This window comes from Crocuta crocuta, unplaced genomic scaffold (assembly GCF_008692635.1).
Source record: "Crocuta crocuta isolate KB4526 unplaced genomic scaffold, BGI_CrCroc_1.0 scaffold121, whole genome shotgun sequence".
Classification (NCBI taxonomy): domain Eukaryota; kingdom Metazoa; phylum Chordata; class Mammalia; order Carnivora; family Hyaenidae; genus Crocuta; species Crocuta crocuta.
In genome coordinates, this window is record NW_027528608.1 from 4451907 (window position 1) to 4476976 (window position 25070).

General features: G+C 36.1%; 1 protein-coding gene across 1 annotated transcript in view; it reads left to right on the forward strand.

The window, feature by feature from the left end:
- LSM14A (LSM14A mRNA processing body assembly factor) overlaps positions 1-24853 on the forward strand; it is a 51479-nt gene extending 26626 nt beyond the window's left edge. Inside the window, exons 4-11 of the mRNA XM_077754691.1 lie at positions 2298-2427; positions 7843-7965; positions 12696-12872; positions 13155-13220; positions 15789-15971; positions 16078-16249; positions 17581-17812; positions 24132-24853. Of these exons, the coding sequence (XP_077610817.1) occupies positions 2298-2427; positions 7843-7965; positions 12696-12872; positions 13155-13220; positions 15789-15971; positions 16078-16249; positions 17581-17812; positions 24132-24155 (1107 nt within the window). The 3' untranslated portion in view covers positions 24156-24853. The remainder of the gene's footprint in view (positions 1-2297; positions 2428-7842; positions 7966-12695; positions 12873-13154; positions 13221-15788; positions 15972-16077; positions 16250-17580; positions 17813-24131) is intronic.
- Positions 24854-25070: the final 217 nt, after the last annotated feature.

Genomic DNA, 25070 nt, shown 5'->3' on the forward strand with positions numbered 1-25070 from the left:
CACTCACTATATTATTCACATTTAGTTCATATTATAAACCAGGCTGATAACAGCTCCTCTTAGGTAAGATTATTAGGTTCAAGTGAAAAAAGTGATAAATCATATAGGTACTTTTTTTAGATGTATATTACATAATTTGCATTCAGTGTTGTATAATAAAGTAGCCCAAAAATATAAAAGGATTTTAATATATATATTTGATTCTCTAGAAAGGTATGAAAAAAGAATACCTGAAGTATTCTCAGTAAAGGAAATAAAAAAATTATAATTTATTAGAAACAAATCACATGATGTCAAAGAGATTGTAAATTATGAATTAAAAAGGTTATGCATTACAGTACTTGTTTACATATTAATTGGAAGAAACTGCCAGAATTTAGTTATAAAAGCAGAGGAAGCAGATTCATATAGGAATGTTTCCATTTTAGGGCATAGATGATTAAAACTTTATGACCCCCAAGGTTTTTCTCCTGCATATATTTTCTTCTCAGCCTTTTTCTTGTCAGAATTTTTGGTCATGTGCACTAAAATATGCTTGTTGACTTTTTTTTAAGGTTATATTTTTAGATTTTTAAAAATTAACTTCCCTTTTTAATGCTGAGTGATAAAATCTTAGTTTTCCACAAAACAGATTCTCAGACTATTATCTTGCATAAGATTTCTCTTACTTCCAGCTATTAAAAGAAAATACCTGATGAACTCTTCTAAAGAAAATAGTAAATGGTGTATAAAATTAAAATGGGAAAAAAAGAGGGGTGCCTGTCTTGCTCAGTCAGTGGGGAATATGATCTCAGGGTTGTAGGTTCAAGCCCCACATTGGGTATAGAGATTAGTTAAAAAGAAAATATTTTAAAAAAAGAGAAAAAAAGAGAAAGTACCTCTTAACATTTATTTAGTATTTATTTTTCTTGAATATAACCTTTAAAAAATTTTTTTTAATATTAGAAAGCACATGCAAGCAGGGGAGAGAGAGAATCTTTTTTTTTTTTTTTTCCTGTGAGGGAGAGAATCAGTCTTAAGCAGGCTCCATCACAGAGTCAGACACAGGGCTCCATCCCATGACCCTGGGATTATGACCTGAGCCTAAATCAAGAGTCAGATGTTCAATTTACCGAGTCAGTAGGCATCTCTGAATATATGCTTTTTAATAAGAAATAGTTAAATTTATTCTTGTAATATACATAAACTGGAGAAATTCTCTACTCTCATCTTCTCCTCCCCATACCCCTTGCTCGTTTTTAAGTCTTAACTTTTGAGGAAGTAAGTCTGAAGGAATCCTGAGAAAATCCTTAAAAGAAAATTCCTTTTAAGTAGGCTCCACGCCCAATGCGAAGCTTGAACTCACGACCCTGAGATCAAGGGTTACAGGCTTTACTAATTAAGCCAGCCAGGCACCCCAAAAATGTGAATTTCTTTAATGGAGGGAGAAGAGACACATTTTAATAGAGAGAGCCCTCACCAAATAGTAGTGTTAGCTGATTGTCTTTTGTATATATAGCTTCTGATAATTCTCCAGGGAAATAGTTATTTAAGTAATCAGCTTTATGGAATAAGAACCAAGAGAACACAAGTCAAACTTGGGTTGAATTTCTTCCAGCCACCATAAATTTTGAGTTTCGATCTTTTGATTCAAATATTAACTAATATTTAAAGTCCTACCATCAGTGAGCTTATATTCTTTTGGTCGTTATTAGCGCACTTCATATTTGTATTATGAAATATTTTATTATATATTAAGATAAATCGATGTATAGAATGCATATTTACATTTCATAATATATTTTAGGTTTAGTAAGTTGAAGTTTTTATAAAATGATCTTTAATGATAAATGTATTTTAAAATGTAATTGGTCTTATGTGGGATAGTTTTCTTCATCTCTTTCCTGTAAATTTAATAGTGATTGAAAATAATGAGCGAAATCAAAAGTGAGATGTCTTATTTTTGTCAGCACCAGATGTAATTTTTCCCATATTTTTTTCTTCGAGCAAAGTTACTTATTCAAGTAACTTTTCTTCTTTCCTAAATCTGCTATAAAACTCGTAACTCGAAGGAGGAGTTTATTGCAGAAAAAATTATTTATAAATCACATCAAGTATATTTGGCCCATGATATGCAAGTATTGAAGTCAGAAGGATATTAAACTGTTTTGATATTAAATGCGTGTTGTAAGTTGTTATAATTGGTTTTGTATCTAATAATTATAATTAAAGGTTTCTTAAAAATGTAAATGTTCAAATTTTTTCATCCTATACACGTTGTGTAGAGCCTGGAAAAATAACCCATGGTCTTTCTTCAGTCTTCACTAGGCTCATCTACTTCTTCATTCCAGTCAGTGGGTTCCTATGGACCTTTTGGCAGGATGTCGACATACAGTCAGTTCAGTCCAAGTTCATTAGTTGGGCAGCAGTTTGGTGCTGTTGGTGTTGGTATGTTGTGTTTTTTTTCTTTTTTTCTTTCTTTCTTCTCTTTCTTTCTTTCTTTCTTTCTTTCTTTCTTTCTTTCTTTCTTTCTTTCTTTTTTAATTTACCTGCCTTTACACAGATTTGCAGGCATACTGTTTGTTGTTCCTTTTGTAACCTATTATTTTAAAGGCTTTATTTAATTTAGTCCTTGATGACTGATTAGTGGTTCTGTGAGGGTCATCTCTCAGAATAGTCACATTTGTTTTTAAACCTACATATATCCAATTACCAATTTTCTTTGAATGTTATTTTAAATTTATATAAGCTATATCCATTTAAAATAAAGCATTTTTTTCTGGGGCACCTGGCTGGCTCAGTCAGAAGAATATGTGACTCTTGATCTCAAGATTGTGTGTTCTAGCCCCAAATTGGGTGTGGAGATTACTAAAAATAAATAAAACTTTAAAAAATAAAAATAATAGTAAAATAACCATTTATTCCCAACAGGTTGGGATTTCAAAAAGAGGTTAGAGATAATGCTCTAATTATTAGGGAATGATAATGCCAGTAAGGAGTATTTATATTGTGTGGAATGTGGAAAGATATTCATAGTATAGGGTGTGGTGCTTTGTTTATTCTAACAGTATTTTAGAAACATTAACAGTGTAAGGAGAATAATATAGATATAATCAGATCAGCTTAGTGTTGTTTTGTTTTTATAGCTGGTAGCTCTTTAGTACACCTTTACTGAAATTCCCACAGTAAAGAATAACTTTTTATATCTCGAATGCTAACCCTTAATCTTTCTTAGTTCAATTGAAATAACTATCAGTTTACCTTGTTTTCTTGTTTCCCTGAATCACAAATCCAGTTTCAGGTGTCTCTTAAAACTCAGTAGTGTTAACAGGTTTTATTAAAATTAATTCCTTTTTATAAATATGCTTTTTTATGTAGTTGTGACTTTTTAAGTATGTAAATGTTTGGCTTTCACAAAATCAAAAAGGATGGGGAAAAATGAATCCCCAAGTTGGATGGATACAAACAGAAACAACTGGTGCTAAGGATATATCAAATTGATCATATAACCACACAGAATAAAAAGAATTCAAGTAATTTTTACACTCATAGTAGGGATATACTGTAAGAATAAATAGAAATGTAATAAAGCCCTGACTTAGAGTTTCTAATTGGTAGTGGTATTGATGTTGTTAATTTTTAAACTATTTTGTGTTTATACAGTATATTGATGTTATTGGCAAATCCTATTTTTTCCACGGAGAAGGGAGATCGAAATATAGGGGTGAAGAGAGGCGACTGGGTGGCAGTCAGTTAAGTGTCCGACTTTAGCTCAGGTCATGATCTCACAGTTCATGGGTTCGAGCCCCGTGTCGGGCTCTGTGCTGACAGCTAGCTCAGATCCTGGAGCCTGTCTTCGGATTCTTTGTCTCCCTCTCTCTCTGACCCTCCCCTGCTCATGCTGTGTGTGTGTGTGTGTGTGTGTGTCTCTCTCTCTCTCTCAGAGAAAAAAAAAAAAAGAAATATAGCGGTGATGAACCCTCTGGTGTTGAGTATGAATGTGAACTTATTTTTTTTAAACTAGTTATTTCTTGATTCTGTTCATAGAAAGGGCCTAAAAGCAACGATACCCAGTGGCAAAGAATATGTGTAGACTAGTGAGTTTTAAGATACACCTGAAATTGCTTTCTAAATACCATTCCCCACTAAAAGGAACTGGGACCCGTGAAAAAAGAAGGTGAGGAGACCTTGCTCTTTATTCTTTTTTCTTTTGAAATTTATTTAAGTAATCTCTGTACCCAGCATGGGGCTTGAACTAATGATCCCAAGATCAACAGTTAGAGTTGCATACTCTTCCAACTGAGCCAGCTAGGTACCCCAACAGTGCTTTATTTTATTTTTTTAACAGAAAAATGCTAAATAATAGAAGGAATGGTAGATGTAGAAAAATCACCATTTTTGTCATCTCCAGTGTATTAATTAGGAAGGATTATTAGTGGATCCTAAAATCACTGGGTGAACAGTGCGGGACAGAATATTAAAATCATCCTAAAGTATCATCCCAAAGTTAACTTATTAATTACACAGGGAAGACATTGTGCCTTTGTAATGGAGAGATCTGATGCTCACTATTTTAATCAAGTCATAAACTTTGGCATTGCCATAGTTAACTAATTAAATGTCTCCTAATGTGACGATACAGGGAGAAGGTAAATCAAGATTTACCCTATGTTATCTATAACTGTTAGAATCCTTTTCTGAGGTTTTAAATAAGGGATGGTTGCAAATTATCCTTTTGAGACTCCTTTAATTAAATTGAATAGTTGGCTAACACTGAGTTTTTTATTGTACTTGCCTACATTACTGTGACATTTATATGATTTAATATGTATAAAGTATTTGAATAGGGTCTAGCACATGGTGTTACATAGTAAATACTGCTTCTACCATTCTTCAGAGCCTGGTCTTCTTACCCAAATATTTCGTGGTGGTGAAATATCTATTACTTATAAATGTGTTTGTCTAATTTTAATATTACTGGGAGTTGCTAGTTTAGTGTTCTTTGGGTATCACAAAAGTAGAGGGTTTTATTTGTATTTTCTATGTCAGTTGAGTAATTTTTGCAGAAGACTATTTTTGATTTTTTTATTTCCATATTGGTATGATAATTTGTGGAGTGCCTAGAGAGCTATATATAATATTTAGAAGTTGTTAGATGAGGAGGAGGAAGAGGAAAATAGGAGCATTGATTAAGGTGGCAGGTGTTTTTTAGAAAAGGCACTAACTCAGATGTGGTTTGTGTTGGCACAAATGAAGACAGATTTTAATCTAAACCTCTTGTTTCCATTTTCAATCTCTAGAACAATTAACCCTTGAACAATATGGGTTTAAACTGCACAGATCCACTTAAACGTGGGGTTTTTTTCCAATAAATACAGTAGTAAATGTATTTTCTCTACCATTTGATTTTCTTAATAACATTTTCTTTTCTCCAGCCTACTTTTTTGTCAGAATATAGTACAGTATTATGACTTAAAAAGGAAGGTTAGAGATGCCTAGGTGGCTCAGTCAATTGTCAGACTGTTGATTTCAGCTCAGGTCTCTATCTCAGGGTCATAAGTTCAAGCTTCACATTAGGCTCTGAACTGGGCTTGAAGCCTACTTTTTTTTTTAAAAAAGAAAAAAAGGAAGTTTAAATCAGGGAAACACTATTGCGATTTTGGGGAAAATTTTTCCTTTTTAACTTTTATATATCATAGTCTTTTTACAGTTTTATTTGCAATTTATATCATAAAGGATTAATATCCATAACATCTATGGGGCTTCCAGAAATGAGGACTTACAACCCAACAGAAATAGAGGCAGGTGTCACCTTTTTCAGAAAGAAAGGAATACAAATGTCCCCTAAACGTGGAAAAATAGTTAAATTTTGTTCATAATAAGAGATATAGAAATTACATCTACAGTGGGGCACCTGGGTGGCTCAGTTGGTTAAGCATCTGACTTCGGCTTAGTCATGGTCAGGTCATGATCTCACAGTTCGTGGGTTCGAGCCCCGCGTCACTCTCTGTGTTGACAGCTAACTCAGAACCTGGATCCTGCTTCCGATTCTGTATCTCCTTCTCTCTCTGACCCTCCCCTGCTCACACTGTCTGTCTGTCTGTCTGTCTGTCTCTCTCTCTCTCACAAATAAAAAATAAAAACATTTAAAAAATTAAACAAAAGAAATTAAATCTGCAGAGACACTGTTTCTCACTATATGTCATACACACACACACACACACACACACACACACACACAATCTTGTAAGATAGTGGGGAAACAGATACATTGAAAGGAGTGCTGGACCAGACAGAATTAAGACACTATTTTTTTTTTTAAGCTGATGCTAAAATATTCTTTTTTTTTTTATTTTTTAATNCTCCTATACGTGTAAACATATGATATTTGTCCTTCTCTGCCTGAGATGCTAAAGTAATTCTTAAGTGCAAAGATTTTCAGTCTTTATTGACTTTAATGAATGGATCCTTAGGAAAAATTAATGCTCCTACAATAAAGGAAGCAGCAAAACAGCCATGGCATGCTAAGTCTCACAGTACCCTTATGGAGAAGATGGAGGAATACTGGCTGAAGAGACAGACAAATGGGTATATTTTAGCTGGTTAAGTAGTCAGACCATGTTAGACGATGATTCTCATTTGTCTCCTGTGTTTCATACAGATAAATTTTTAATCACTGAGTTTGATGAACATTAGAAAGCATGCTTATGAACTTGATAAAGCATAAAGCCAGGAGGGTATTTTATACATTGGGACTGACAAATAAGGATTGTTAAAGATCCACTTCGGTAAAGTGAAAGGAATTAAACATTCCAGTTAAAAAGCAGAGAGCATCAAAGTGAATTAACAAAAACAAAGCAAGATCCAAATATATAATGTCTATAAGAAATACACTGAAAGACAGAAGGTAAAAGAATAAAAAATAGCATGACTTACCATACAAACACTAATAACAAGAAAACTATGTTAGACAAATTAGTATCAGACAGATCAGCGGTGCTACCAGAAGAGAACATAGCATATGAACAGTGAATGATCCATAAGTACTGTAGAAACTTAGAGAAGATTGACATAACCATGTATAGCAAAGAATTTGGGCTCTTTCTAGGTGTTTGTTGTTCATATCAGTAGATTTGTTATTCCACAGAAGTGGAACTTTTTGTGGTTGCTTTAGGCAGAATGCAACCCCTTGGTGCCATCTTGGGAGTCCGTTGGCTGTTGCCTTAGAAATGTTGGACAAGCTCTTCATAGACCTATCTGCCAGTTTGGCTATTTATGCAGATACTCAGTATTAAAGTAATTAAGCCTTAATATTGGTGGTATAGAACGTACCTTTTCCTGCTACTTCTCTAAAATGATTCCTTGCTGTCCCATCCATGTAACTGCCTAGGATACTATTGCTATTATAAAAATTGTTTGGGGGTGACTGGGGTGGCTCGGTTGGTTGAGTGTCCTACTCTTGGTTTCCGCTCAGGTCATGACCTCATGATTTGTGAGTTCAAGTCCCATGTCAGGCTCTGCACTGGCAGTAGAGAGCCTTCTTGGATTCTCTCTCTTGCCCTCTCTGCCAATCCCCTGCTCACACTTTCTCAAAATAAATAAATAAACTTTAAAAATAAAATTTGTTAACATCCAAGGAAGCTGGAGTATATATATTGGCTTGCTTATTTCATATAGCATGAAAGATTTCTCAAATTATTTTTTATGCACTTTCATTAATTTTTCAGTATTATTAATTGGCACAGGTGTTACAGAGGGGAGGGGTGGCAACAATTATCATCATTAAAATCTAATATTGCTTTGTGTAATTGAAAGGTTTAAATTAATACCTTTTTTTTTTGTTATTAAAAAAATCTCTTAAAGCTGGAAGCTCTTTGACATCCTTTGGAACAGAAACATCAAACAGTGGTACCCTATCCCAAAGTAGTGCAGTTGGTTCTGCCTTTACACAGGACACAAGATCTCTAAAAACACAGTTATCTCAAGGTAAGCTGGGTTTTTTTCTTCATATATTTCCATTCCTAACATTTATAGTGGTTTTTGTCTTTCTCTGAATGTAAGAGCTTTTGCAGCTTGAAAATCACATTTGTAATTTCTGTTTGGTTCTTTTAAGATTTTACTCCTGCTTGCTCTTGAAATAGGTATATTATTGAATGATTATTGAATGTGTAAACCAGTGAACAGTCTCTAAATTTGACACTTTATTTTGTAAGGCAATTATATAATTTGCATATAATACTTAAATATATCAAATTAGTCCCAGACTCACCATTGAAAATGAACTAGTCTTTTTTTTTTCTTTTTTAATGTTTTATTTATTTCTGAGAGAAAGAGAGAGAGCGTGAGCAGGAGAGGGTCAGAGAAAGAAGGAGATACAGAATTGGAAGCAGGCTCCAGGCTCTGAGCTAGCCGTCAGCACAGAGCCCGACACGGGGCTCGAACCCACGAACCATGTGATCATAACCTGAGCCGAAGTCGGACACTTAACCAACTAAGCCAACCCAGGCACCCATGAAAATGAACTATTCTTGATGAACTTGAAATAGCAGCTAAGGGAAGCCTGAGTGCCTCAGTCACTTGAGCATATGACTTCAGCTCAGGTCATGATCTCACAGTTCATGAGTTTGACCCCTGTGTCGGGCTCTCTGCTTTCAGCACAGAGCCTTCTTAGGATCCTCTGTCTCCTCCCCTTTCCCCCCCACCTCACTTGCGCTCTCTCTCAAAAATAATAAACATTAGCACCAACAACAAAAAGAAACAGCTTTTTCAAAATAAAAAAAAGCAAGCTTTGCTTTTTGCTGTTGGGTTTCCTAGCATCCTCACAGAATCTAAAGCAGTGGTTCTCAGTGTGGACCACCACAACCAAATCATCCAGGGTGCTTCTTAAAGGTGTAGATCCTAAGGGGCGCCTGGGTGGTCCCATGTTGGGCTCTCTGCTGACAGCATGAAGCCTGCTTGGGATTCATTCTTTCCCCCACCCCCCCCACCTCTCCCCCATCTGTGTGTGCTCATGCTCGCTCTCTCTCAGTAAATAAATAAATTTTAAAAAGTTTTAAATGTAAATCCAGGGAAAGAAAAAGATAAAGAAAAGAACAATTTTAAGGGGCGCCTGGGTGGCTCAGTCGNTCTCTTCCTCTCCCTCTCTCTCCTTTCCCTCTCAAAAATAAACAAACATTTAAAAACTTTAAAAAAATAAAGTATATGTAGATCCTGAAAACTGCTATATCAGACTCCTTGGAGTTTGGGGATGTGCATTCTAATTAGCTTCTTAAAGGACCTTTTAGTTTTTTAATCTATTTTTCCACCAGCCAGACTTAACAATCTTCGGTGGTCGCAAGATTCTGTATCTATTTTTATATGAAGCTAAAGTCGTTGTTTTTAAGAATTCTTTCTTAGATAAAATACTTCATGTTTTTTAAGCATTTGTTTTTCTAAACTATAAAATGGGACTTTAGGGGGCCCCTGGCTGGCTCAGTCAGTAGAGGATGCAACACTTGATCTCCAGGTTGTGATTTCAAGCCCCACATTGGGTATAGACATTAATTACTTAAAAATAACATCTTAAAAACTAAAATGGGGGCACCTGGATGGCTCAGATGATTAAGTGTCTGACTCTTGATTTCAGCTCAAGTCATGATCTCACAGTTTGTGGATTTGATCCCCACTTCAGGCTCCTGCGATGACAGTGCAGAGCCTCTTTGGGATTCTTTCTCTCTCTCTGTCCCTCCACCATTCTCTCTCTCTCTCTCTCTCAAAAATAAACTTTAAAAAAAATTAAAATGGACTTTATTGTTAACTAACACTGTGAGAATTACGTTTCTTAAAATTTGTGCAGTGTCCTTAACATAGTGCCTAACACAGTGTTTAGTAGATGTTAGATATCTTAATCAGTAGTGAACATTAACTTTAATATTGAAGCACTTAGTAAAATCATAAATAAGGAAATCTGTTAGCACTGCAATTCAGCATTGTTCTGGAATTTTTAGCCAAATCAGGAACACATGAAAAAGAAATAAGCATAAATAATTAGAATTAGTTTTATTTGCCAGTGCTGTGACTTTGTACTTGGAATTGAGAATTTACTGAAAAACCTAGAACTAATAAAGGATTAAATAGAGGTGAGCTGTAAAGTCACTGTACAGTCATATTAAAAACCAACAGTGGTCCTAAAACCTACCCCACTGGTTATGTGATGGAGACAAAAGATGTTCACAATAATGAAAAATAGAAATTATATATAAAATACATAGTAAGAAATATGGTCAACTTCTGTATATATATATCGATATATACATAGATATAGATATCTATATATATATAAATATAAAATGTTCATATAATTGAAGAAACAGATCTTATTCCTAGATAGATTTAGTATTAGAAAGGCTTTATGTCTCATAGTAATTAAATTTTATTATACTTTTAGTAAATCCAGATGGAATACTAGGAGAACTTAAAAATACAGTTTTAAAAATAAACATGTAAGTATAGTTAGACATATTTTCAGAATAAAAGTAATGACATGGGCTTACCTTCTTGATAATAGTACACATAAAATAAAGCAATGCAGGAATAAAAGTCAGAAATAGTTCCTAATCTTGGGGCACCTGGGTGGCTCAGTTGGTTTGGGCGTCTGACTTCTGCTTAGGTCATGATCGCATAGTTCATGGGTTCAAGCTCCATGTTGGGCTCTGTGCTGACTGTTCAGGGCCTGGAGCCTGCTTCAAATTCTGTGTCTCCCTTTCTCTCTGCCTGTCCTCCACTTATGCTCTGTGTCTTTCTCCCTCAAAAAAAGGAATAACCATTAAACAAAAAGAAAAATAGTTCCAAATATAAATAAGTGATTAGGATATGATAAAAATATTTTTAAATTAGTAGAGGAAAACTGGCTATCCAGTAAGTGATGTTGGGACAGACAACTGCCTGATCATTTGTGAGAAATAAGTCTAGATTCTTTCCCTCTTACTTGGAAAATAAATTTCATATAGATAATGTATTTTACAATTTTTTCAAGTACATATTTATTAGATGAGGGGATATTTCCATAAAGCGATGATGGAGAAAGCCTGGGACTCTGCATTTAATGTTTCATCAGTTAAAACTTAAAAATTTTACGAAATTAAAATACCTAGAATTTTCTTTGAACTGATAAGAATGTGAAGCTAGGTTGAGGGGATGTGTTTTTCCTATATGCTAAAACCAGCTTTTCCTAATGGTATGCCCAACATTACCTGTTTTTCCCTCTGATAACGAAATTGCTACTGTGACTAGAAGACTTGAGTTACAGAAGTTTCTAAAGTACACAGCAAGCAAGTTCTTGCTTACCATTGCCCCGTTACGTGTGGTTCTGAAACACTTGTGAGTCACAGGGTTTTTTCTCAGAAGCCTTGATGAGACAAGTTTTCTATATTTATAAGATTATTTAATTTAGTATTATAAAATTAAACAATAGGTTTTTTAAAAAACTTAACACTTGTTTTATAAATAAAGCTTTTCATAAGTTGATAAGTGATTACAGAATGTTTTCTCATAGGTCAGAACTTACACAGACTGCCAGGATATCCCGTTATAATCAGTGGGAACATTGTACTGTTCCTCTTAATTGTAGAATAAACTTTGGCATTAATGGCTGGAAATGGTGATACACAGTTATGATTACGTACTTTAGATAACCATAAACTTGGGAAATATTACTAGTAAACGGTCCTTGAAGCATCTGGTACACAGTAACCAGTGCGTTGTCAGCCCTCACCAGTTTAGTTGGAGCCTGTGCAGATACGTACAGGTGGGTAGTAACATTTGCAGCATACTAGGAATTTTTTTTTTTTACATGAAATGAACATAATTTTCTTAAGACATTTTGGTGTAATATCATGGGATATGAGAGCACCTGGAGCAGAGATTTATAGAAAACATTATAGGGACAAAAAAGCATGATGGGAGCATCTGATGTTACATTATTCTGTTCGTAACTGTGATTAGGCTCTGACCTCATAAAAGGAAAAATGGAATTTGTAAGTATAAAACCCATATTAAACAAAAACTTCCAAGAGATCTTTCAAATGGCCAGAAATGAATACAGCTGCTATGTAATTATCTGAAGGTTGTATCTGTTCCTGACCTCTGAGTATTGATGTATAATTTCCCAAGCCTCTAAAGTATTAGAGGACTTCACCTGTCTAACTTTCTAATTCTTTACTTCCTTTATAATAGATTGTAACAGAGATAGAATACTTCAGGTTACAGCCTTTGGAAATAATGGCTGAAGTGTCAATATAATCTTATGGTTGTCATTACTGGGGAAAGCCTGCATCTGACCTGCCTACAACATGATCTTTGATAATATTCCTCAGAAATCTTGCCCAGGCAGCAATTTTTTAAAAACTTACTTAAATCTTATTCCACCATTTAAAATACAGATAAAGTTCCATTGGTTGGTTGGTTCATTGGTTCGTTGGTTGGTTGGTTCGTTGGTTGGTTTTTGGGGGTTTTATTCTTGTTGGGTTTTTTTTTCAATGTTTCTTTACTAGTCTTGTGACCAGTCCACTAAAGATAACCAGTTTTAAACTCTGGTCTAGTATGTAGATGAATTCAAATTTGTGCTAAAGATTTAAATTGGTAGAAATAAAACTGAAGACATTTTTTTTTTGAGGGTCTAGATTATTTTGAAATCCCCAGAGGATAGGGTAGTTTCTTATCTTTTGGTTACGTTTTAGGTCGTTCAAGCCCTCAGTTAGACCCTTTGAGAAAAAGCCCAACCATGGAACAAGCAGTACAGACCGCCTCGGCCCACTTACCTGCTCCAGCACCTGTTGGGAGGAGGAGCCCTGTATCAACCAGGCCTTTACCATCTACCAGCCAAAAAGCAATAGAGAATCAAGAGCACAGGCGAGGTAGAACTTTAGCTATTTACTATTCATTAATTGATCAACATTTTCCATTCACCTTATTTTTCATTAAAAAGATTTACCATATACGAATGGTCCTAGAAGGTTTAAACTGAACTTGATAGAATGTTCAGTCTTTCAAATTGGACTCAAAGTAGTGGTGGTGGTGGGGGTATCGATTTTTTGCTTTTGTTTTGGGTTTTCTTTGTTTTTCCCATATTTGAACTTTACAGTTTTTGATTTTGTGTCCTGAGCTGATGTGTGACTTTGTTTGTATATCTTTTGTAGCTGAAGTACACAAAGTTTCAAGACCAGAAAATGAGCAACTCAGAAATGATAGCAAGAGACAAATAGGTAAGTTACTTTATTCTGAAAGCCATATTCTGTGCTGCTCAATTAGAAGGAACATTTGATGCATAATTACTATTTAAAAATGAAAGCCTAGAGTTGGTGACTATAAAGGAGTAGCACTGGAAAGTTTTATTGGGGTAACAGAACATTTATCTTGATTATGGTAGTAGTTGTGCAGATGATGTAGCAAAGTGTTATACATAAAGATACACCAAAAAATGAGCATGGACAAAAAATTGTTGAAATCATAGTGAGGTTTGTAGTATAATATTATTGTGCCAGGGTCAGTTTCCTGGTTTTAGTAAGGTACAGTAGTTACGTAAGACTTTACCATTAGATAAGAAACTAGGTAATGAGCACATAGGACCACTCTCTACTATATTTTCAACTTTTTTGTGTCTAATTGTTTTAAATTAAAAAAATTTTTAATGACCATTTCTGGAATCAACTTAATGGTAGACAGTTGTCTTTCAATATATTGAATTTATCTCCCAGTAAGATTTGTATACTTACATTTACATTGCTGTATGGTTTCCTCTTTTATACTTTTGTATTCTTTTTTTTTTTTTACATTTTTGTGTCAGTTTCACATTAGCATTATAAAACTGTTTTCAGTGTTTTCTGTGCTTTTAGAAGTGGAATTATCTCTACCTTGAAGGTTTGAGGTTTTCTTAATATAATTTTTTAAGCCCTGAGCTTTTTTTTCTATAAGCAGTTGTTCTAGGGGCACCTGGGTGGCACAGTTGGCTGAGCGTCCAATTTCAGTTCAGGTCATGATCTCACAGATCGTGGGTTCGGGCCCCGCAACAGGCTCTGTGCTGACAGCTCGGAGCCTGGAGCCTGCTTTGGATTCTGTGTCTGCCTCTCTTTCTGCTTTTCTCCCACTCATGCTCTGTCTCTCTCTCAAAAATAAATAAACATTTAAAAAACTTTTTTACAAGTAATTGTTCAAGAACTTTAACTTTTGTGATTTTTGAGTTAATATGATTGTACGCTTCTGTTTTGTAATCTATAACATTTATCCCCAGATTCATTTATTTCATTAATACTTTCAAATATATTAATAGAGGATAAATTATTATTTTAAGCATCCAAAATAAAAGGCAGGTTGTAATCTCCTTATTTAAATAGTTAATAATGAGAAAGTGATTTTTCACTTAATTTCAGAAAACATATATTGTATTTCTACAAAAGTTTTGGTTTGATTTACTACATTTCACTCTTTTTTTTTTTTTGAAAGAGAGGGGATTTTAGCTCAGGTCATAATCTCAGTTTTATGAGTTTGAGCTCCGCGTCGGGCTCTGCACTGACAATGTGAGGCCTGCTTGGGATTCTCGCTCGTGTGTTCTCTCTCACAAAAAAAATAAACCTAAATAAATAAATAACAAAAGAATAAGATAATTGTCATGCTACTGTCATTTAAAAATCATATAAAGTAATAAAGGACCTTTTACTGCCCTTAAATTTATCCCTGAAATGTTCATTAACAGAACAATGAATATTCTTTCAGATTGTATTTCTTAATGATTTCACAGACTATACTTAAACTTTTTTTTTTATTTTTTAACGGAAAGATCGTGCCATACTTACTTCCTGGCTTGTGACCAAGGTGTTTGTAATAGTGAAGTTGAATGTTTTAAACATCCTGCTTATCTAGATTTAAGTGTCTGGATATGCTGCTGTGGGGTTTTGTGGTTAGTTTTCTCAAACATGGGCAATTTGCCAAACTTCAGCAAACAGTGATCACAAACCTGTTACTGTGCAGCCACTTTCTGATCTTTGACACTATTAAACATTTGACATAATTATAATCATTGAATTCATACTGCTTTGTGCTCTGTTTCTGTTAACTCACATCAGTTACTGCTCCATATTCCTCTTTTATTTTTTTCTTAACTCTTCCTCTTGTGGCGTATATTTGTGTTCTCAACTTTTTACTGTAACTTAATGCTACTTTGGTATTTCTTTATCATATCTCATAAATCCTGTTACCTTAGTATAGTAGAGAAAGAGTAGGTAATGGACTTGAATAGTATGAAGACATTTAGAGGGAGACCAGGAAGGTGAAAGAGGAAGTGGTTGAGACCAGGTTCTTCTTTTGTGTTATCTGTGATATAGAAGGAATATCTCCTACATTGCAATTTGTGCTTATTAATGTTCATTTGTTTTTCTTATTCTAAACCTTGACTCTTATGATCCTTTCATAGAAGACTTCCTAAATTTTGAGAACCCACTATACATTTGGCACATTTTAGGGATTAAAACCAGAAGTAGAACAAAGCCCCTCTCTCAAGGAATAGTAGTGATTTGGTACAGAAGCCTCCAAAATTGTTTGGTTGTACACTCTGTGAATAAACATATGTGTGTGGACCCCATAAAACGAAATTTCATGTGTGCACTTCTCAGCCTACTATATATTAAGTGTTAATGAAACCCCTTCTTTTAATACAAAAACTACAAATACAATGGTGTATATAAAGACTTTTAAGCATTTTTGTTGTTGACCATTTAATGAAGATCACAATAATAGCTTCTGTCCTAAACCAGCTTATTCTTTCTTTATTGACTTAGTTTCAGGTGCTCCTTCAGCTCCAAGAAGAGGACGTGGAGGCCATCGAGGTGGCAGGGGACGATTTGGTATTCGACGAGATGGTCCGATGAAATTTGAGAAAGACTTTGACTTTGAAAGTGCAAATGCCCAATTTAACAAGGAGGAAATTGACAGAGAGTTTCATAATAAACTTAAGTTGAAAGGTGAGTTTTCTTTTTTTTTCCTCCCAGAAAATCTTCTGATTTGACTTGTGAATTATGGATGTTTAAGAGAAGTCTTGACTTTCTGTATGTGCTTGTTTTTCATTAGAAGATAAACTTGAGAAGCAGGAAAAGCCTGTAAATGGTGAAGATAAAGGAGACTCAGGAGTTGATACCCAAAACAGTGAAGGAAATGCAGATGAAGAAGATCCACTTGGACCTAATTGCTATTATGATAAAACCAAATCCTTCTTTGATAATATTTCTTGTGATGATAATAGGTACAGTCTTTTAAGCTGCTCTTATGTTCTTAGGTTGAAATATGAAATGATCTCTTAGAAATTTACAAACTTTAATGAATGCTTAAAAATATCTAATGACTGCTATTTTTAATGTTTTATCTTGCTAGAAGAAAATAATCCATACTAGAATTTTCAACAGTATTACTCCTTGTGAAGAAGAAATAACCCTATACTTCTGTTTAGGGATGTATTCACATTTGAAAATTGGTAATTAAACTGAAAGCGTTTATCTAACTTCTAAGTAAGACCTTTTGCTTTACTCTTCAGTGTAGTTCAAATGAAGCGAGGCCCAAAAGTTGTAATGTAACTGTGAAGTTTGCTAATACAGTAAAACTTTGTCTTATCACCGCAAATGTGGATCCAGAAAATTATCTGGTTAATTGAAGGATCCAGAATCATGAATTCGAGAGTTTCTGCTGCCCAGGCCACATTTTCATTCTCCTGACCGTAGTTTGGTGCCACCTGGTGGCAGTTGTCTGCTTCAGTATAAACACAGATAGGGATGTTGTGATCAAACTCCTGCTTGTCTGGGCTATAGCGATTTACTGCAGTAGCAGTAGCAATTTAACTTTTTTTTATGTTTATTTATTTATTTTGAGAGAGAGACCAAGAGCGAGCATGAGCCGGGGAGGGAGGGAGAGAGAGAGAGAGAGAGAATGAATGAATGAATGAATCCCAAACAGGTTCCACACTGTCAGAGCAGAGCCTTCTGTGGGGCTTGATCCCACAAACCACGAAGTCATGACCTGAGCTGAGGCCAGGGTTGGAAGCTTAACCGACTGGCCCCCCAGGCCTCCCAGCAGCAGTAGCAACTTAAACACTTGCTTCAGATACCAGGTCCAGGGATTGGGCCAGAAGCATACTAGGAACTGAGGGACTTAGCTTCCTTCTTCCAGCTTTCTGAGATAGAGTTCCCTTTCCTGGCTTTGGGCCAGTTTCCATTATATTGGGGGCTATTACCATGTTTGTTTTATCTACTGTATTTGAGAAAAACTAATACCGGTCACATTTGCACATGAAGTTTAAGAGAATATTGTGAGAACATATGCGATGGACAGCTTGTGATAACTTAGATAAGGTGCTTTTTATTTTTATTTTTTTTAATGTTTATTTTTGAGAGCGTGTGGGGAAGGGACAGAGGGAAGAGGAGACAGAATCCTAAGCAGGCACTGCACTGTCAGCACAGATAAGGTGCTTATTTTTATTTGATCTTTAGGAATTACTTATCCTTAATTTGGGAATTAGCGTCACACAGTTTTGCTGGAAAATGTTCTTAAAACTTGATACCCTAGAATTTGTTTTTGAAACAGAGAACGGAGACCAACCTGGGCTGAGGAAAGAAGATTAAATGCTGAAACATTTGGAATCCCACTTCGTCCGAACCGTGGCCGTGGCGGTTACAGAGGCAGAGGAGGTCTTGGTTTCCGTGGCGGCCGAGGGCGTGGTGGTGGCAGAGGTGGTACCTTCACTACCCCTCGAGGATTTCGTGGTGGATTCAGAGGAGGTCGTGGGGGCAGGGAGTTTGCGGATTTCGAATACAGAGTAAGTAGTATCTGCTTTGGGGTTGACATGCTCTTCTATGAAGTTTGGAGTGTTTTTACTTTATTTATATTGGGTGAATATTTTTAGGACATTGTATAACTTCCATTTTGACTCTTCATTGGGGGATTAGGTTGTTTATATAATTATAAGGAGCAGTAATTTCTTGGCTAATGAGTCTTAAATTTTTTTTTAACTGTTTTCAATTGGAAGAAGCAAAAGATAGAAATGAGATTGGGGTGAAGGGGTCTATTTTATTATAGAACCATGGTTTTAGATTTCATGGACTTGTAAAATTTCCCCCCAAAATAAAAAATGTATTAGAGATTGGCTTAGGGCTGTTTTCTTTCTTTCATTAAGAAAGAATTAAATAATATGTTTTTTGGAGGCATGGGGTGTTGCTAAAGATATTATACCAAAAAAGACTGTATAATATAAACTTTATTTCGTACTATAGAGTGTGCTTTAACTCAAGAGAGTCTAGGAAGGACCTATTCCAGAATGGGAAGCATTCATAGCAGCCAACATTTATATAGAATTTTGCATGTACTACGTGTCCTTAATGTTTTTCATGTATTAACTCACTTAAACCTCACATGAACTCTATAAGATAGTACTATTCTTATCACTATTTTACAGATGAAGAAATAGGTATTGAGACAGTAAATACTTTTTCCAAGGTCAGCTAGTAAGTGATGCTGCAAGGTCTCAAGCCTAGTAAGTTTGTTCCTGAGTCGATACTCTTAATTTAGTTTTGTGGAAAATTCAACTATGTTTTCCCTGGTTTTCTTCCTTTACTTTGGTCTTGAAAATACTGTCATATACTGGTATTTGCAAACTGTTGCTAGAAAACTCTATAACTGTGTATAGTGTGTTTATATGTATAAGTGTGTTTATATAAGTAATTTATTTAAAGGAGTCTCATTTAAGTCCGTGTCATTTCCTAGTTTATTCATTTTTAAGGTTAGTAGAGAAGAAATTTATATAGTCACAGAAAGGATCAAAATCCCCTGGTAAAGAGATCTACTAAGAATTGCGAAGGGCATCTGGAAACAAAAAGACCTGCTGCCAGGAATTTCATTGTCCATTATTTGTAATGGACACTGTTGAGATCCTTCTTGAAGGATCAATGTTAGTGGCTTTTGGTTCTGGTCTGTTAACTTTGACCTCTCTGGTACTCTATCATCTAGCCAAGACTGCTGAAAACTAGCCTCAGTTCATTAGCTCAGGCTCTCCAGCAGAGGTGGCCTGTACGGCTGCAGGACTTGTAACCTGCAAAATTGCCATTCTCCCGGGAGACGGTCTTAGGAGTTACGGAATCCTTTTGCTTGTCACTGTTACGGTTCTTGCGACCTTTTGCTTATAGAGGTAGGTAGGCTTTTCACAAGTATTTGCCCTTAACTCCTCTGCAGTATTTGACACTGATGACCACCGACCCAACTTGGAATCTTTCTTCCAGTTTTTTTTTTTTTTAAATACTGTTATTTGGGGTCTTTTTGGGTTTTTTTCTTTTTTAAAATAACACATATTCCAGGACACCTGGCTGGTTAGTCAGTGTAGTATGAGTCTTGACCCCGGGGTTGTGAGTTTGAGCCCTACATTTAATGTAGATACTACTGTTTTTTAATCTTTTTTAAAAAATTATTATTATTATTATTATTTTGCTCTTCAAAATTTAAATATCTTATTCAGAAAAGATACAAGCATAGGCAACTTTTCATTTTAAAATGGGATACAATGTAAAAAAAATTTTTTTTTTTAATATTTTTTTTTATTTATTTCTAGGAGAGAGAGAGAGACAGCGTGAGCAGGGGAGGGTCAGAGAGAGAGGGAGACACAGACTCTGAAACAGACTCCAGGCTCTGAGCTGGCAGTCAGCACAGAGCCCGACGCGGGGCTCAAACCCACGAACCGCGAGATCATGACCTAAGCGAAAGTCGGACGCTTAACCGACTAAGCCACCCAGGCCCTCCGTAAAAAAATTTTTTTAATGTTTACTTTTTGAGAGAGAGACAGTGGAGGAGGGACAGAAAGAGAAGGAGACACAGAATCAGAAGCAGGCTCCAGGTTCTAAGCTGTCAGCACAGAGCCCGATGTGGGGCTCAGACTCATGAACTGGGAGATCATGACCTGAGCTGAAGTCAGACACTTAACCAGCTGAGCCACCCAGGTGCCCTGAATGTAGATGCTACTTAAAAATAAAGTATTTTTTAATAAAACCTTTTAGAAAATAATAATAACACGTGTTCCTCACCACAGCCAGACACTTCATGATCTGACTGCTTCTCCAGGTCATAAATCCTGTACTGGCTCTGGTCTTTTTTTGCCAGTGGAACTCAACCTATTCTTTATTCACTCTGCTGCGGATATGTGGCCCTTCTTGCTCTTGTTGAGCGCCAAACTTATTCCTATCTCGGGACCTTTTCACCCATTCCTTCTGCCCAGAATGTTCAGTTTGCTCCTTGTAAACATTCATGCTCATGTTTGTGCTCCTGCTTCCTCTCCCTTCTTCCTTTTTCCTCCCCCGTCCTCTTTCTTTCTCCTCCCCTTTGTAAGCTTGTCAATTCATAGCTTTTCATCAGTTTTTCACCCTGGACCTTCTGTGCTTCCACCTGCATTTCTGTCTTTACGTGCTTTATGTCCTGTGACCAACTTAACCTTCCTCAGAATGACCTTATCATCTTCTAGCATTTCCATCATCTCAGCACAGCCTTCTCCCAGTATCTGCATTGGCAAATGGTGTGTCATTCTTTTCATCTCCCAGGCAGTAGCCCATGTCTGCATTACCACATTCATTCCTATGAGATGCCCCTGCCAACTACCCTACTAACGCACCGATTGGTCTTCCAACCTTTAGTCTCTTCTTTACCTTACTCACTTCAGTTACCTGCTGAAGACCACATTGAGTCAGCTTGGTTTGAGAAAAAGTACGTTAAAATTAAACTTGGATCCCAATGAGAATTTTAGTGATTGTTGCTAGTATGACCTCAGTTGAGTCGTTAAACCTTTCAGGCCCTCAGTTTTCACATCTGTGGAAAGAGAGTTACAGTTTTATCTCCTATACACCTTTTAAAGATCATTAAAGTTTCAGAGTTGGAAAACATTTGAGAGGTCTGAGCTCTTGGCCAAATCATGAGCCTAAAAAAGGCAGCTTACTTTTTCTAAGAGCATCCATCCTACCTCAGGAATGGTCTTATTGTTAGAATTTCACAATGTGAGTGAGGGTTTTTTCCCTGTATCTTCACCCATTAGTTTAACTCTACCCTTGTAAACACACAGAATATACATACTCCTCTTAATAATTTTGCAGATATTTGAAAAAAGAGCTGTCATGTTGTAAGATTGAACTACTGTTTCCCTTTATCTGAACAGTCATCAGTAAACCTTTGATTAGTTGCTGTGTGCTTGGTGCATGCATTTATGAATTCAAACATTTTTTTGAAGCCCTGCTTCACTGTTCAGTCATTTCGAGCCTTCAGTTAAAACCCCTGTCACATACATTGCAGAATTAGAATGCATTATAGAAGTTATCTGCATGAGTCTTTATGCGCATTAATGTATCCTTGACACAAGGTCCAGCCTCTGCTTGAGTGTTTCAAGCGTGATAGATTGACTGGACCCTAGGTATTCCCCTGATGGTAAGAAGGCTCTACTGTGACATTGTACTGCCTGCTCTTCTTGCTCTGTGAGGATCCTACTGATAAATCCAGCCCCATTTCTCATTACCCTTTAAGCTATCTGGTTCAAGCAAGTTGACTCATGGTCATCACTTGTATACACTGTTCTTGATTCCAACACTGACCTCATTCCTTGACCAAATACATTGAATTCTTCATATATACCATGCATTATGCTGGATATTAGTGTAAGCACCAAGATGCAGTCCCAGCCTTCTTGATTTTTTAGTCCTATGCGGAGATAGACACACCTGAAAGTCAAGAGTTCCCTTTCACACCTTTCACAGTCTTGTCCAAAGTTTGCTCTGTCTTTGGAAACTTCTCTTCCTTTCCTCCACAGATTTCTTCCTTTTCTGACCTCTTGTGGTATCTGCTTTCATTGGCACACATTTTAACACACTCATGTTACATATTTCATTGTTTTGTTCTGCCTTGCCAGCTAGATGGGAGTCTCGTGGCATTAGTGAATATGTATTTTACTTTCATTTCTACCACTGGACATAGAACCATCGTGGGCTTAAAGTAAATACTCAGCATGTTGATTAGGAATGCACTAGTTCAGCCTTCAGTAAGGCAGAAAATCCATCAGTGTGGCTATCCCAGGGTTTCATGACCCTTATGTCTGCCACTAGAGCACTGACCTCTGTATTCTGTGCCTTTTAAATCATATCACCTGGCACCTTTAAAGGCAGAAATAGTGATCACTTTACGTAAAGGAGATTTACCTTCAAAGATTAAACTCATTTCTAAAACAACATCTCATACTTCTCAGAAATGGATGTCAGTGGCATTTGCAGTAGCCTTCATGTAATAGGTTGGCTTTGTTCTTTGTGCTCTGGTGGCGTGAATCATTGCTTTTGAGGTGAGCATAAACAAGTGGTTGTTTAATGAAAACATGGGCAAAGCAGAATTGTAGATTTATAGAACTCCTTAAAAATACCAGCTGAACTATAAGCTTTCTCTCACCCTACCCCCAATAGATAGCTTGAAGCCAAGGACCCAGAGAGGTTAACTCTCTTGATATGGGTACAAGCTAGTAAAGCCAAACCTTCCTCTTGTTGACTTCTAGCTCAGTTTTCCTTAAGGATAATGTTAGAAACATAAACTTGTGCTGAGCTTGGTCCTTTTATGCTTTGTGGGGGTGGAGGACAAGGAGATGAGGTTGGGTGTAATAAGAATATAGTCAGCTCTTATTTTATTAGCTGCTGCTAAGGTAGTTAAGCCACCAAGGCAGGTAAGATAGATTACTTTTTGTTTGAGTCTGTTTTTTCAGATAGGGTCCAGAGACAAAGAGGTAACCAAAATGACTCAGCATGGTACTCTCTCTCCCTTTCCCCCTTTTATTTTCTCCCCTCCCTCCCTCTACTTCTCTGTATCCCCCACCTCCTCCCTTCTCTCTCTCCCTTTTCCCTTTTGCTTTCTTTTTTTTTACCTTTCAGAAAACCACAGCTTTTGGACCCTAAAATAGGTCTGGATTGATCGTACAGCTTTCTGAAAGGTAAAAAAAAAAAAGGGCATTTGAAGGTTGGTTTTGGTGGGGGACAGTGGGGTGGGATTATCTTGAGTGTTTGTTTATCTTTGAAGGAGAGAACAGAGCATGAGCGCATGAGTGGGGGAGGGGCAGAGAGAGAGGGAGACACAGACTCCGAAGCATCGCCAGGCCCTGAGCTGTCAGCAGAGAGTCCAACATGGGGCTCGAACTCACAAGCTGTGAGATCATGACCTGAGCCGAAATCGGACACTCAACCAACTGAGCCACCCAGGCACCCGGATTATCTTCAGTTTATTTCTTTCTGTACCAGATTACACCATGCCATATGTATTCCAGTTTAATGACATTGTACAAATGGTTTGGTGCTGTATAAAGTTAAGTCTTTAACATCGGAAATAATTTATTTCTAACAAGATGAAAATCAGCAGTTAAAATCCGGGTATGTGGTAACAACTCGTCCTGAGGAAAACAGGAACCCCTGGCTCTGATGTTCATACAGGACTTTAGATTAGGATTAGCCTCACTAGGGGGCTAGAGGCTCCCTGACATTTTTGTTTTTTCCCTGGTTACTTTTTTAAAATTACCCAGTCAACTTTCTGATTTGCAGAACTTATTTGAAATTTAAAAGTTATCCTTTTAAAATGAATTTCTAAGTCATTGCTTTCTCCTGGCATGAAACTTTGGAGAGAAATGTTATTTTACCGTCTGGATATTTTATTGCTTAGTAAAGACATGAAAGACTTAGGGATTTTATTAATCTTTTTCCAGAGTATGTTGTCAGTTACATTCGATGAGCTAGGCTAACTGTGTTGAAGGTTTAAGTTCTATCATTATGTTTAAAAATAATTAGGATGCAACCAAAGATAGTGAGGCCTGCCTGTATCTCAGGTGACCTTCTTGCTGGAACGAGCCCACACCATGACTGCTTTAACCTCCACTAACTGGGAAATGCAGTTAACAAATAATGAGCTACTGCTGGGTGTGTGGAAGTTATAAAATGTTTTCTGGAAATCAGTGAAATGGATTTATGCATGAAAGGAAAAGGAGGGTATATTTAAAAGTAATGGGAAATATACTTGAGTAAATTAGAAAGAAATACTTACTAATAAACCAATAATGTGAAACATGAGCTAATTTTTTTTTTCCTTTTTAGAAAGACAACAAAGTTGCTGCATAGTCTACAGACAAGTCTTTGAAAGTAGGTAAATTTCTAGTTCTTCATGGTCCTGAGAATTGGTTCCGGTCTTTGAGAAGAATGAAGAGGTGAATCCGCTGTATATTTGTCACCAGCACTGGGTGTTTGTTTGTGTGTTTGTTTTTCTGCTTAATTTCAAAAATCCAATGCAGTTACTTTTGGGGGGAGGGGAAGGCTCATCTTAAAAAATGAGCATTAAATATATTTGGAATAGCAGAAGGTTAAGTAATTTCTTATGTATAGTTAAACTACGACAGTACTTCAATGGGACTTATAAGTATTTTTTCATCACTGAAAGGATTTTTCTTATCACTAAATTGTATTTGGCAATGATTGTAAGTTGCCTGCAGATAGGGCCGTGATACTGTGTTTTGAGCCACAGAAGGGTGGGTGTGTGTGTGCGTGTGTGTGTGTGTCCTTTTCTCTTTCTTTTTGGAAATCCTGTAATATCCCTTTTGAGGTAGCTTATTTCGTCAATTAATTAGGGTGCTGGATGGTAGAGAATTTTGTCAGTCAACTATGTAAACACAGTAAATACTGTTTCTTAGGCAAAGGTAACTTTTTTATATAGTTGTAAAATTCCATTATATTCCATTGCCAAAGAAACATTAAGAACTTTGTATAGCTGTATAAAAAGCAACTAATTTTTTAAAGAATAAACATTTTAAAGTCAGCAAACATACTGTGTCCTTGCAGAAGTTGATGTGCTGAGTAGCTATGGATGGTGGGTCTTTTTTCATAGCTTTCCAGGCTTGATTGAGAGTTTTGATTTTGATTTTTTTTTTTTTTTTAATGTTTGGGACATAAATGAAGATTTGATACATTCTTCCATTACCTGAAAAGGATAAAGTACTCATACTCAATGTAAGAACTTCATTTTATAGTAAATGGCATATC